The 13,234-nt window shown below is 43.9% G+C and overlaps 1 protein-coding gene across 7 annotated transcripts in view; it reads right to left on the bottom strand.

Moving 5' to 3' along the window:
• The window catches only part of NFAT5 (nuclear factor of activated T cells 5), a 54,887-nt gene that overhangs the window by 31,912 nt on the left and 9,741 nt on the right, over positions 1–13,234 (bottom strand). For 4 of the 7 annotated variants that reach the window (XM_048316987.1, XM_048316984.1, XM_048316983.1 and 1 more), the window contains exon 2: positions 3,182–3,307. In XM_048316987.1, the coding sequence (XP_048172944.1) occupies positions 3,182–3,307 (126 nt within the window). Of the gene's footprint in view, positions 1–3,181; positions 3,308–13,234 lie in introns of those variants that run through there. The other 3 variants (XM_048316989.1, XM_048316988.1, XM_048316990.1) reach the window with 2 other exon arrangements.

Consider the following 13,234-nt stretch of genomic DNA (forward strand, 5'->3'; position numbering starts at 1 on the left):
GCATGACACCCTCAATGCATTTCCAGAGTCTGGAGATGATTCATATTTAATGTGTTTATGGTGCTGCACTGGGAAAAATCTTGCTTTTCCTGTCCCCTGAACAAAGACCCTGGAATTCAAGTAGCGAGTATAGAGAACCGTTTCCAGGGGTAAAACCTTTCCCCTTCCCTCCCTTCTGCTTTCCAGAAGAACTACAGAATTAGAAGCTTGAGCTAGCAGCTCAAAATCCCAGAGTTCTATGAAATCATACTTGCCAGTTTGATATTCAGAGAGTGGGTAACACCTCTTTTGTCTGAATTAATGAATAGGAGATACACATTTATTTACAAATTAATGAAAATCCAATCAGCAACATTCCATTTTCATACTCTTACAACTGTTCTGTAAATCACAAAACAAATTTCCAAATGGAAGAAGAACTAGAAGTCTGCCCCTGTGAGGTCATCACTGCTAAAACCAGCCCATCCTGCTCCTCCAAAAAAAACCAGGAGTTAACTGCAGCAGTATTTCCAACCTACAATGTGATTTATATGGGACAAAACCCCACAGCAAGGTGACAAAAAAGCCTCAAGTAAGCTGAATTTCAGCCAGATATTGCCTTACTCCGTGTTTCAGGAAGCAGAGAACAAGCTGTGTGAACTACTAGAGGAGTAGTAAAAAGCTCTGAACACTTTGGATCAATCCCTGTCACGGAATCCTCTCATTATCCAGAGTAATCAGATCTGCAGGGGAATTCTACATGGTGTGGCTAGCTGTTCAAATTAGCCCTTCCTTTCAAAAACAACAATAAATGAGATTACCTACAGCACTATGCAGACTGAACTATCATTTCCCTCTCATTCCTAAATATGAGGTTTTAAGGCAAGTAAGAGCAGACAAAAAAAAAAAAAAATAGAAAGACTTCTAGAAAACAAGGGGAAAATTTCAGATACAGAACAAGAAGTTGCCAGTCCTTCCTCCTTACCCTGCTCCTGTACAGTGTCAGCTCCCCAAAAAGCTGCCCACAGTCTGCTATTAAGCATTTGATGTATACAAATGATAGTCAATCTTCATCTTTTGAAATGCAAGTGTAAAATGTATGTTTGTTTCCCTGTATAAACACCTGGTCTGCACAAAGCCCAGGATGATTTTTCTGTGAAGAAACCCTAACCAGACCTCTCATTACTACTCGAGGCAGGGTAACACGGGCTGAAAGTGAGGTGGCAGCTTCTCAAAGACATAGCAGAAATCCCAAAACAATTAAAGAAAATAGTAAACCACCTTTTGTCTACCAGCGTGGTACAGCTACAGCAAGAACATGTGCCACGTTCAAACCAGCAGTGGAGACAAAATGGGTCTTTGTCTGGTTGGGTGGGGCAGTTTAAACAGAATTTTTAACAACTGTCACTCCAGGCCCGTGTCCCCATGTCCCTGTCCAGCTCTCCTGGAGCCCCTTTGGGCACTGGAAGGGCTCTAAGGTTACCCTGGACCCTCCTCTTCCCCAGGTTTAATAATCCAAGCTCTCAATTTGATATCAGCTCAGAGGGTCACTGACATTGAAAGGTGTTCGTGGGTGAATGATCAGGTCTCCTTTCAGTGTTAACAAAAAGCCTCAACATTAGTTTTTAAAGTTTTTGATTCCAGAAACTTGTGCTGCAGTTTAACCCAAACACACCTAATGCATCTCAGGTTTTTTAAAGGATCTGGACTGGCTGCTGGCAGACACCAAATACCTGGAGGCAACAGACTTTTAGTTCCATTCAAGTTTAAGTCTTTTCTGTTAGGTACAGAATTAATTAGCAGTTCAGGTCTGTCTGTGGATTTAGAGTGTAACAGGGTTTGTGGGGTAGTTTTGTTCAGTTGTTTTTAGGATACGTGTTTCTTCAAGATTTGGTTGCTGCTGTCTATGAACCAAACCCACCATTAAGAACCCTGATTTTAGAACAGATGCCCAAATTATTTTTTTAGTAAGTGATATAAAAGTATCAAATCCTTCCAATATAATAAAAGCATCAAATTCTTTCAATGACCAAGTTCCACTGTGCACAGTTAAATCCACAGGTTCTCAGGAGAGGTCTGGCAAAACATGAATGGTGAGCAGTGCTGTAAAGTTTCTCTGACAAATCTACAACCACTTCAGGTTCTGATCAGGATTCCTGAACCATGCAAATCTGGGAAACAGTCTCACACAAACATTTAATGCATATGAACTTGGAGAGAGAGAAAATGGAATAATGCAGCTATCTGAATCCTCACCCTACAGACATTTTTTTTTTAAGCAACAATTTAAGGCCAATTAGTGGAACATGACCTTATAAGATATATGGGGATCAAATTACGAAAAAAGCCTCCTTATCCAGTGAAGGGAGATGCATCTATAATGGGCAAAATTATCTTTTCTCCCCATTGCACAGATGTTTACTAATATGTATGTTACTGACAAGAATTCCAGATGCAAGCCAGCACTAAGGCTAACCTCCCAAATCAAAGCTTTGTCCTTAGATCCTCACTTTTTTATGTTTAATGAAGATCAGTGAGAGTCTTTAAAGTTTACAACATGGCTGGGAATAAGAAAAGGATGCAGACTAAAAGGTCATGCCTCTTTTTTATATGTTGTCAATTAGAAAAATAACTACACTGGTCATTTACAGAGTTTCAGCTGATATACATTATATCCTCATGTATTTGAGGATTTTTTACCACATCATGCTAGAGATGTGTGTGAAAGGAGTTTAAATACTACACTTCCTCAGGCCCCAGTGGAAAACATGACCTTTTCTTCCTCCTCACATTTTGGTAAAAGCTTCATGGCCCAAAATGTCATCTCCCATTCCATTTTTATCCTAACTAGAATCCACTGGTTTACAGTCAGTCGGCGTTCCACCTTAGTTCCAAACAGGGATTTATTCCCTTGGAAGACAGAGTGCATTCTAGGAGTTAATTGCCTGTGTGGCACAACAGAATAGAGGAACAGATAATTTATTTCTTATGGAGATGCATACACGAAACACAGCAACCATTAACATAAAATACCTGACACTTTTGATCACCCAGCTGAATGATACCACCTATATTCTCCTAGAATGAACTCTGTTACTTCTCCACAAGCTCTTTCTTACACTCAGAACTTTGCCAGCACTGTTCATGTTGGCCAGAACATTATAAACCTTAAGAAAATACAAGAATAAAGGAGAGTCCTTACCAGCAGCAACTACAGCTGGAGGCGGCGAACCGGCCTCGCCACCGCTTGTTTGGCTCATGGATGCTATGGATGTTTCTCTGGAAGGTGGTAACTGCAGCTCCTTTGGGAGAAGGTCATAGACAGATTCTGTGGAACAAAAAGAACTTGATCAAAAAGTCACCCATGTCCTGTACAAGAAAAGAAAGAATGTTTTTGCCTATAAGATACAAACTATTACCCAACCCTTTCACAACCTCTGGAAAAAGCTGCAGTAAGTGCTCGGAAGTAACAGCATGGAGAAAAGTTATTTCAGAAAACAAACAAACATTAAGATGCACATTCTGAAGACTGAAACAAAGGACACAAACTTGTTCAAACAAAGAAATAATTCATGAACTCCCAGAGAAACTATTCTCATCCAGAATGAAGGGCTGAGGGCAGCACATCACGTGAGAATCTGAGACAAATCTGGTTTCAGAATTCCAACTGTGCAACTGACTTCTTAAGGAAAAAAGCCTAATTTAGCACCACCATCCTAACAACATCCTATAGTCTTCGAATCACAGACTGGTGTGGGTGGGAAGCAACTTTAAAGCCCATCCCATCCAACCCCCTGCCATGGGCAGGGACACCTTCCACTATTATCCCCAGGTTACTCCAAGCCCCATCCGACCTGGCCCTTGACACTTGCAGGGATCCAGGGACAGCCACAGCTTCCCTGGGCACCCTGTGCCAGGGCCTCCCTACCCTCACAGCCAGGAATTCCTTCCCAATATCCCATCCAGCCCTGCCCTCTGGCACTGGGAAGCCATTCCCTGTGTCCTGTCCCTCCATCCCTTGTCCCCAGTCCCTCTGCAGCTCTCCTGGAGCCCCTTTAGGCCCTGGAAGGGGCTCTGAGGTCCTCCTGGAGCCCTCCCTTCTCCAGGTGAACTCCAGCTGTCCTAGTCTGGCTCCAGCACCCAGGGGCTCAAGGCCTTGGATCAACTTAGTGACCTCTTCAGGGCTTGCTCCAACAGGTCCATGTCTTCCCTGCCCTGTATTAATCCCCTGGTTTTGATCTCTCTTCCTCCTTGTGTGTTACCCAGGAGACGTCCTAAGGTTCCCTCCTAAGAGCTTGTTCCATCCTCTCATATTTACAGCTCTCAAGCTAATTCCAGCCTCCTGTACACCTGCAGCCTTAGGAGTGCTCACCAGGTGTTTCAGGATAGAGGTTTGGCGCCATATTTTAGACCCTATTTCAAGTAACTTGGTCTTTATCAATGAAGCATGAAATTAAAGATTTGCTCTTAATGGTCTTGTGACCTTTGGGAATGTGCTTCAATTCTAATGCTGGCTTTTCCTTCCCCTCCCTCTTTATCATACTGGAATTATTCACAAAGATTAGAATTGTGCTGCTTGTGGATTACTGCAAAAATCATGTGCTCCCTAAGAAAAAATTATCCTGTGGGAGTCTTGGATGTAAGTATCCCTTTAAAGCAAAAGGTTTGACAGAACCTTCACCACACTGGAGAGTCAAAAATAAATTTCTTAAACAAAAAAACATCCACAAGAGCCACCCCAAAGAGAAAAGCTCTCAATTACCTACTAACTTGAGGTTTGGAAAGGAGCTTTTGTAGTCAACTCTGAATATTTTATGAGTCATGACAGAATGATGATGATGACAATTCACTCCTCTCAGAGGCTGTCTTGAGGAGAAAGGAATGCAAGTGTATGTATATATTCAACTTACATATGAAATATAAAGCATTCTGTAGTTACCTGCAGACACACACTGCTGTAATCCCTCATTTTGGGGCCCCTCACTAAACATTTTGAGTAGCAGCAGCCCTGAACACCTGCCTGTGAGTTTCCTGCCCTGCTACAGGTAGCAGTGCCAGTGCCAGCCAGAGTAAAGGCTGGTGCTCATTTACAAGGGCTTGTACAAACTGCTGCACTCATCTCTGAGGAAAAGCAAATGCAGCTGCTCCTTGTAGTACAACAGGGGCAAAAGTGACAACCAACCAGTGTTGCCTTCCAACCCCTTCCAAACCATTCTGTGAATCTATGAACACAGGGCAGAAGTTTATGGTCAAATCCAAACTTTCAGAAGAAAAACAAATCTCCTGCTTTTCTCGCAGCAGATGCAGCTTCACAGTCTAAAACACATCATTAGTGAACTGCAGTTCAACACCTTCCAGAGCAATCCCAACTGCAGTTCAACACATCCAGAGCAATGCCCAGGTACCTTTAAGAACTCTTGCTGCCACAAACCTACTCCACACACATCAGACTTCAAATGAAACTTTGTGTTTTCACCTAAACACAGGCCAATGTTTATATATGCTGAACTATAAATAGCATTAAAGCAAAAACTGACAAATTCCAGAAACATGAGAGTTGTTGCAAGGAAACTAATTCTTCCCCAGAGGATACAGCTCCCCCCATGCCTCACACTGCATTAGGAGCTGAAGTTACTGCTCAGCCCCTTTCCATCACCATGTTTTACATGTGTGTGCACTCACCAATACTGAGAACATGAAATTTCCTGCTATAATTTTATGTTGATTCATGCAGAAAACACCTACTAAAGGGAAAGGCTGCTATAGAAATGCAGTATTACATTTGGAGGCAAAAATAGCATTTCAGCATCATTACGTATTTCTACATAATTAGCAAGAAAAAAAATGTGTAGACAGAATTCTTGCTTCCAGCAGCCAGTGCCGAATCAATGAGGAAGTTTAAGCTGTCTGACAGCACTAAGTGTCTTGTAATTTATTGCTGATTTAAATTCCATTGATGAATACATTGGTTGATCTGAAGTTCCTGGGGTTTTTCTCTGGAAGTAGCTCCATTTATACTCAACATTTAAACACATTTTCTCTCTCCATACAGGAAGCAAGGAACACGTGTTTCAGGATTAGTGTTATTATGAAATATAAACAAGATAACACACAAACAAGATAACAAAACCCTAGTGATCAGCCAGAAGTCCCACACACTCATTTCCCCACACAAACCCTCACCTGCATTAAGGTAATCAGTTATTAGACATATTATCTACAGTAAACTTCCAAATCTCTTCTCTTTCCCCAAAATATCTCGCCTAGACAAGCCCAGCTTCACAAATTCTCCTCCCGAAACCAAGGACACACAGGGACAGGCAGATTTACAAAAAGTATTTTAAGTGTCAAATTTCTTCAACTGCCCTTTATCCGATTATCCTGCCCTCATAATCTCTCATCTGAGATCAGCTGCTTGGAACTTTGATCTTCCTGCCAGTTGTACTGACAGTCCAGAAAATTCTATTTCACATGGTTATTATATGGACCAGATCTGCACCAAACATCGGATCAGGATCCAACAACACAGCACCTGCAATCAGGACAGAGATGATTTTGTCCATGTGTACTACTTGAACCTGCACAAAACATTCTGAATTTATATATTAGTAGAAAGTAATCAAGAAATTTAGGAAGGAATTGTTCCTTTGAGGGTGGGCAGGCCCTGGCACAGGTTGCCCAGAGAAGCTGTGGCTGCCCCTGGATCCCTGGCAGTGTCCAAGGCCAGACTGGACAGGGTTTGGAGCAACCTGGGCTAGTGGAAGGTGTCCCTGACCAGGGCAGGGGGTGGCACTGGATGAGCTTTAAGGTCTCTTTCAACCCAAACCATTCCAGGATTCCCTGGAATTGGGTCATTTTAAGTTAAAACAACCACACAAAAGGTGTCTGTGGCAGGGCCGGACACATGACCACCAGTCCACACAAAATACGCCCTTGGGTCAACACGGACCTGGATCAGTCCCAGCAGCTGGTGACAGGAGCTCTGTCTTTGAGGGGGAGAGGAGAGGCCTTGGAAAGATTTAGGAAAAATAACACTGAGAAGGTACAAAAAGCAGCGTGTGAAGCTGATGTGGTGATGCTGCAGCAGGAGTGCAGAAGGCTGGTTCGTGATGGCAAACCAAATTCTGCAAGCTCCTTCACTTCCTTTTTTACTCACTTCCCCTCAGTGCACACACAGCTGCCCTTTTCTAGGAACGTTTTTGGATTTCTACACACAACCTAACCAGGCTGAGTTACAGACCTGGGCCTATAGCAAAGTCCAAGTGCTCAGCCTTCTCCCATACCCACCAGCAGCAAATACCTCTGGAATTCCTAACCCATCCTCATCCTCACAGCACCAAGGGACCGTTCAGAAACACAACACACCTTGCAAGCTGCAACATCACATTCCTCCTCACTCACTAACATGCTGGGATTCCATTTAAACTTCATTCTCAGGAACAGAGCAGTTAAGCTTACAGGAGCAAAGAGAACACGACACAACTGCTTCCTGTGTGGGAATGCTGAGACAACTCCAGGATTCTGTGACAAGTCCCATACAAAGCCCTGCTTTTCCCAAAGAGTAGGTATTCCCAGCGTGGAGAGTGCTCTCCCTCTTCATGGAAAAAGTTTTCTGTAAAGCAGCAAACCAAGTACACAAGGATCCACTATTCTGTCACATGCAGCACCTGTGAGACTCTTCTGGGCCATGAATCCTCCATGACTTTCTGGCTGCACCTACACAGACATTTCAGCTGCACAGATTAAGAACCGTGATTTCTAGAAATTTAGTGCCCCATTATCTCGAGCTGTGCTAGGACTGGCTCAGGGTGTTAAAGAACCTCTCTGTCCTCAAGCTTTTGTGATGCAAATTGAATTGAGATCCTTCTGGTTGGCTGACCAAATTGCTGCTGCCCTTAACTCAGCACCTGGTGACACTGGGAGCACAGAGACATGGAAAAGAGCAGAGAACACCCAATTCCAATGTTTAAAACACAGCAGCTCAGCCACGAGGAATGCAGACATCCTCGCTTTGCCAGGACCTCCAAACACCTTAAAGGTTATAGTATTTTCTTTACATACAGAAAAGAGACCCCTAAGCTTTGCTATTACATATCAAAAGCCAAGCCACGCTACCCAGAACTGCCACAGCTGGAAGCCAAGTCACAAACCCGATGGAGAAGTTTGCTCTGACCTGCAGGCAAATGAGGCCATAACTAATGCAGAGGGTCCTGGCTGCAGCTCCAACTCCACCACCATTTCTCCAGGTTGTTCCCAGGCCCAGCCTTGAGGAGGTCGTTGGAATCCAGCCCCAGCTCTCCCCCAGCTCACCTGTGCCTGTTCCACCACTGTGACCTGCTCCTGGGATTTCAGCCCCTCTAATGCCAGGGGCTCCTCCAGCAGCATCCCCTTCATCCCTCCTCCTGGACTAACAGGTAATGACAGATTTCCTGCTCCATGGAAATCATGCAAAGAGCCAGATCAGTACATGGGGGAAGATGAGAACCACCCCAATTATCAGCACTAGAGACAGAGATAGGGCATTTTCCACTTGCTGCTGACATTTTTTGCCCTTAAGGAAAGGTACATCCTGGAAATCCCTTACCACTTCCATGACCTCATGAACAGCAGCCAAGTTAATCCTCGTCTTTTAATAAGCTCCCTGCACTGAATGGCTGCCCATTTGATCCCCACTGATACTCGTCTCCTCAACATGGTTTAATACCCGCACAGATTTGGCTGGTTCTTCCAAAGCCATTTCCTTGCTGCAGCACATGACAGTCACACCAGAGATTAGACAAAACCTTGGTGTCCTCCTCTAATCAGCTAGAGGCATCGGAGCAGAAATCTCTTCTAATGATGTTCACTAAGCTGATCAAAAAAAACAAGCAAGCAAACAGGCCAAGAGAGTTGTTTATATGGAACTGAGATTAAAAAACAATTAGAAATCATGAAGCAGCAAGTAGCCTCTGCTACACAGGGGAGGTCAAAGAAGTGAGCACGCGTGCTCAGCAAATTAAAGAGGCCATAAAGGAAAAATAACAGTGTTCATATTCCACCTCACCCCCAGCTAGGGATGCAAATTCCATTTCAGAGCACCCACACACATATATAAAGGTCCTATGATGCTAATCTAAGACACAGTTTTGGGCTAAACCTGTATTACCAAGGCTCCAAACGTCAGATTGTCACTCCTCACTCCAAAGGCCACTGCATTTTAATAAAACAGTACATGTGACTTGACATCTTTCAGAAACTTTTGTGGGTAAGGGATGCTAAAACCAGAATCTACTCTAGACCTAAAAAATTCAGGTCTCTGCCAGAAGACCTTGTGGTTGGTCTATGTGTTTATCTTGAAGTTCAGTTCTACTCAGATTTCAGTGTCCATGATAAACACCACAGCTTAGTGGTTGAGCTTATTGGAGGCCACTGATTCCACCACAATAGCTTAGTTCAGAGAGTTTTTAGAGAATGATGGGGGAATGGGAGAGCTCTAAATATTTAAAATCTAATCAAAGCTTTGCTTTGTTAAAAACGTTCATATCACATGACCCTCGGGGATTTTTCTGTACACAAAAGCTTGGGTGTGGGAAGACTTTGAAGCAGATTATTTTGCCCATCAGGAAGAGCCTGTAGGAGCCAGCTGAGGAACCCTCTGGCTCTTCACCCCAAGACAAACAGGTTCTCCTGCAGACCCCAGGAACAGTATTGACTGAGTAAGTTTGGTTATTATAACACAGAGAATTCAGAGAATCACAGAATCAAAGAATGGTTTGGCTGCAAAGGGGCCTTAAAGTGCATCTCATTAAACCCCCAGCCACAGGCAGGGACACCTTCTGCTAGACCAGGGTGCTCCAAGCCATGTCCAACCTGACCTTGGACACTTCCAGGGATGGGGCAGCCACAGCTTCTCTGAGCACCCTGTGCCAGGGCCTCACTGCTCTCTCTCACAGGGAAGAATTTCTTCCCAGCATCCCAGCAGAACTCCTAATAAAATTAAGGAAACATTTCAGAAAACTTAGGCCACCCCACTAGAGAGAGTCCACATCTCACAGCACGACTGCTCTCCCTTCCTCAAGGCTAAACCAGGAGAAGTAACCTCAGGACCCACAGAAGTAACTCCTGCAGTGGAAATACAATAGCTCAGTGCCTTTTAGCCTTTGAGTGAGCAGACAAAACTGTTCCTCCAGCTGCTTTGAGATAGCACACCCATAGCCCTGACAGGGAATGGCAGGGAAATCTGCCCCCAGCCCCCGGAATGTTTTAAGCATTGAGACGGCAATGCCAATAACAGGGCTGGCACAGGGACTGGCACAGGGACCGGCACAGGGACTGCATGGATGGAAGCCAAAGAAGGATAACAAGGATTCAGTAAGAAGCTCAACAGAGGAAGCTCTGAGAGTCTGAGAAAGGCAACTAGGAGAGAGACAAAGCCCAGTGCATGAACCAGAACAGAAACAGACGGAGACAGGCACAGCCCAGACAGATCAGTGACCACTAAAGCACTTCCTACTTCAGTGCCGAGGGTTTGTTGTTGTTGGGGTTTGGGCTTTTTCCTTTTTTTTGTTTGGTTGGCTTTTCTAAGTATTCCTTAGGAGATTCAAACTCTCACTTGCAGAAGTGAGAATCACCCATGACAACTGCAGGCCATGGCAGCTCTGCTTAAGGGACAGCAGAGATTTTTAAGTTATAAAGTTACAAGATAAAAGATATAGAAGAACACACAACAAAGAGTAAATCAGCTTTTGTTCTGTATCTGTCAAAAGAGGATTTAGGACATATTACAGACTATCATACTCCTGTATTTCCTAACATCTTTGCAACTTCACTGACTTAACATCAGAAGCTTGGCAGCAGGGAAAACAAGACAAACAGTCCTGAAAACAGGTTTAGGTTTCACACAGAGCAAAATGGAAGGACCCTGCTTGAACATACATAGAAAAGATAAAATACAGCGACTGTTCAAAGAAACACAAAATCACTAAGGTTGGGAAAGACCTTTAAGAACATCAAGACCAACTGTTAACACAGCACTACCAAGTCTCACTAAACCACAGGAATATAGATTTAGATGGGATACTGGGAAGAAATTGTTCCCTGTGAGGGTGGTGAGGCCCTGGCACAGGTTTCTCAGAGAAGCTGCGGCTGTCCCATACATGGAAGCGTCCAAGGCCACGTTGGACATGGCTTGAAGCAACCTGGGCTAGTAGAAGGTGTCCGTGCCCATGGCAGGAGGTGGAACAGGATGGGCTTTAAGGTCCCTTCCAACCTAAACCATCCTAGGATTCTGTGACACTTGTGAAATTCTGTGATATAACTGCATGGCAAAAGCCAGAGAGCAAGAAGCAGCCCATAGGCAGTGAGGCTGAGCAGGAGGACAACAGACACTACATAACAGTCTTGATGCAGACACCCTAAACATTTTACAGAGTTAGTGGTCTAATAACTCCTATTTTTGCAAGAGTTGAAGCTGAGTTGTAGTAAGATCATAACTCACAAGGCTCCCGGTCCTATCTGTCTTACCCAGCGCCAAATCCACCAGGTTACATTTACTAAACCATTGCTTTCATTTCATATTTTTCAGTATGTCTCAGAATAGAATTAAACAAAGGACTCAATACAAATTAAGTGTGTAATCGAAAATACGTAAAGACTAATTAGCATGTTCTGCCTAATTGCCCAACACTGGCCATGGATTTCCACACAGTTCTCAGATGCAGGTCTGTCACCAGAGACTTGCCAGGCTGTCCTGACAGAGGAAACAAACTGCAGAGCACTGTTCCCTCTATCTGCCACGCCATCCTCAGCGCATCTGCCGATGGTGGAGCAGGGAAAGACTGGAAGCAGGTCTTCCCACCAGCACTCCTGTTATTGTCAGCCCTGGCAGGGCTAGATTGCTGCTACAGCAACAGTGGCAGGTTTTCAAAGAAACTGCAGTGTATACAAGGATGTTTTACACAGCCAAATAGAAAATCTTCCTTCCAGTTCCCCCTGGCTTCAGACAAAAGCAGCAAACCCTAAATCAACAGGCTTCACGCGCGCGGAGGGAAAGGCAGATGCCGCAGTGCTGCCTGTGCTAGAAAACTTCAGGATTAAAGAGCTGATGTTGGTGCAGCTCCACTCTGAAGAACCCCCAGAGGATCCGAGTGCTCCGTGTTGATGATGTAGCACAGGGCACTAAAATTCAAATCTTGCCTGCAAATGCTGCTACTCCCTGAAATGCACTTTATAATGTGTTAGTGAAGGAGAGAGAGGAGTTTTCTGAAAGGCTGTTGTTTTACAGAAAGATGGCCAGTAATATATTATTAATGATTAAAGTAATTAACATTTGATCACAACTCTAGTATCACAGAATCCCAGACTGGTTTGGGTGGGAAACGACCTTAAAGTCCATCTCATTCCACCCTCCTGCCATGGACATGGACATCTTCCACTAGACCAGGCTGCTCCAAGTGCCATCCAACCCAGCCTTGAACATTTCCATAGTATCATTATTTCTTTTACTTAAAAATAAAAATGAAAGCTAAAAGTTATTTCTTATATATTTTTAAAGGACAAGTATTACTACCAAAAATGGCAGTATTAAATAGGTAATTTTGCAAGCAATTCGTAACCAGCTCCTGCAGTATATCCCACCACCCTTCAGAAAAGCTGCTAATCTCAATATTCAGGATTCTGCACAGCAGGGTAGAGTTGAGAAATTAATCCTTTTAAAGTTGAATTTCAACAATTGACAGAGGCATGTGTTAGCTGAATTCTATTTATGGCATTCATCCAAATATCAAATAAAGCTTTCCTGGCTGTGTTTCAGTCATCCCCATTCACAGCTCAAAGAGGACTTTTATAAATGTAGACAGGCAGTATAAATCCTGGATCTTGTTTGCATCCAATTTTACACATCTCAGAATGAGAGAACAACATTATTTAGGAATTGCCACTTCAAGGGACAGACCAGTAATGACTTACTGAGACATCTATCCTGTGCAGTTGTAAACTCCAGACAAAAGCCAAAGAACATAAAAATACTCCTAAAATACCACTGTGGACAAGGCAGAGCAGTATGCAGGCTGACAGAGCTGCAGGTACACAAACACAGAATCATGGAATCACAGAATCCCAGACTGGCTGGATTTGGAAGGACCTTAAAGCTCACCTCATTACACCCCCTGCCACGAGCAGGGACACCTTCCAGTAGACGAGGCTGCTCCAAGCCCCATCCAACCTGGCCTTGAAATGTTCAGAGAAACCCAAATACCAAGTGATCAAAGAACATCAG

The sequence above is a fragment of the Corvus hawaiiensis genome, chromosome 12 (genome assembly GCF_020740725.1).
Source record: "Corvus hawaiiensis isolate bCorHaw1 chromosome 12, bCorHaw1.pri.cur, whole genome shotgun sequence".
In the NCBI taxonomy this organism is placed as follows: Eukaryota; Metazoa; Chordata; class Aves; order Passeriformes; family Corvidae; genus Corvus; species Corvus hawaiiensis.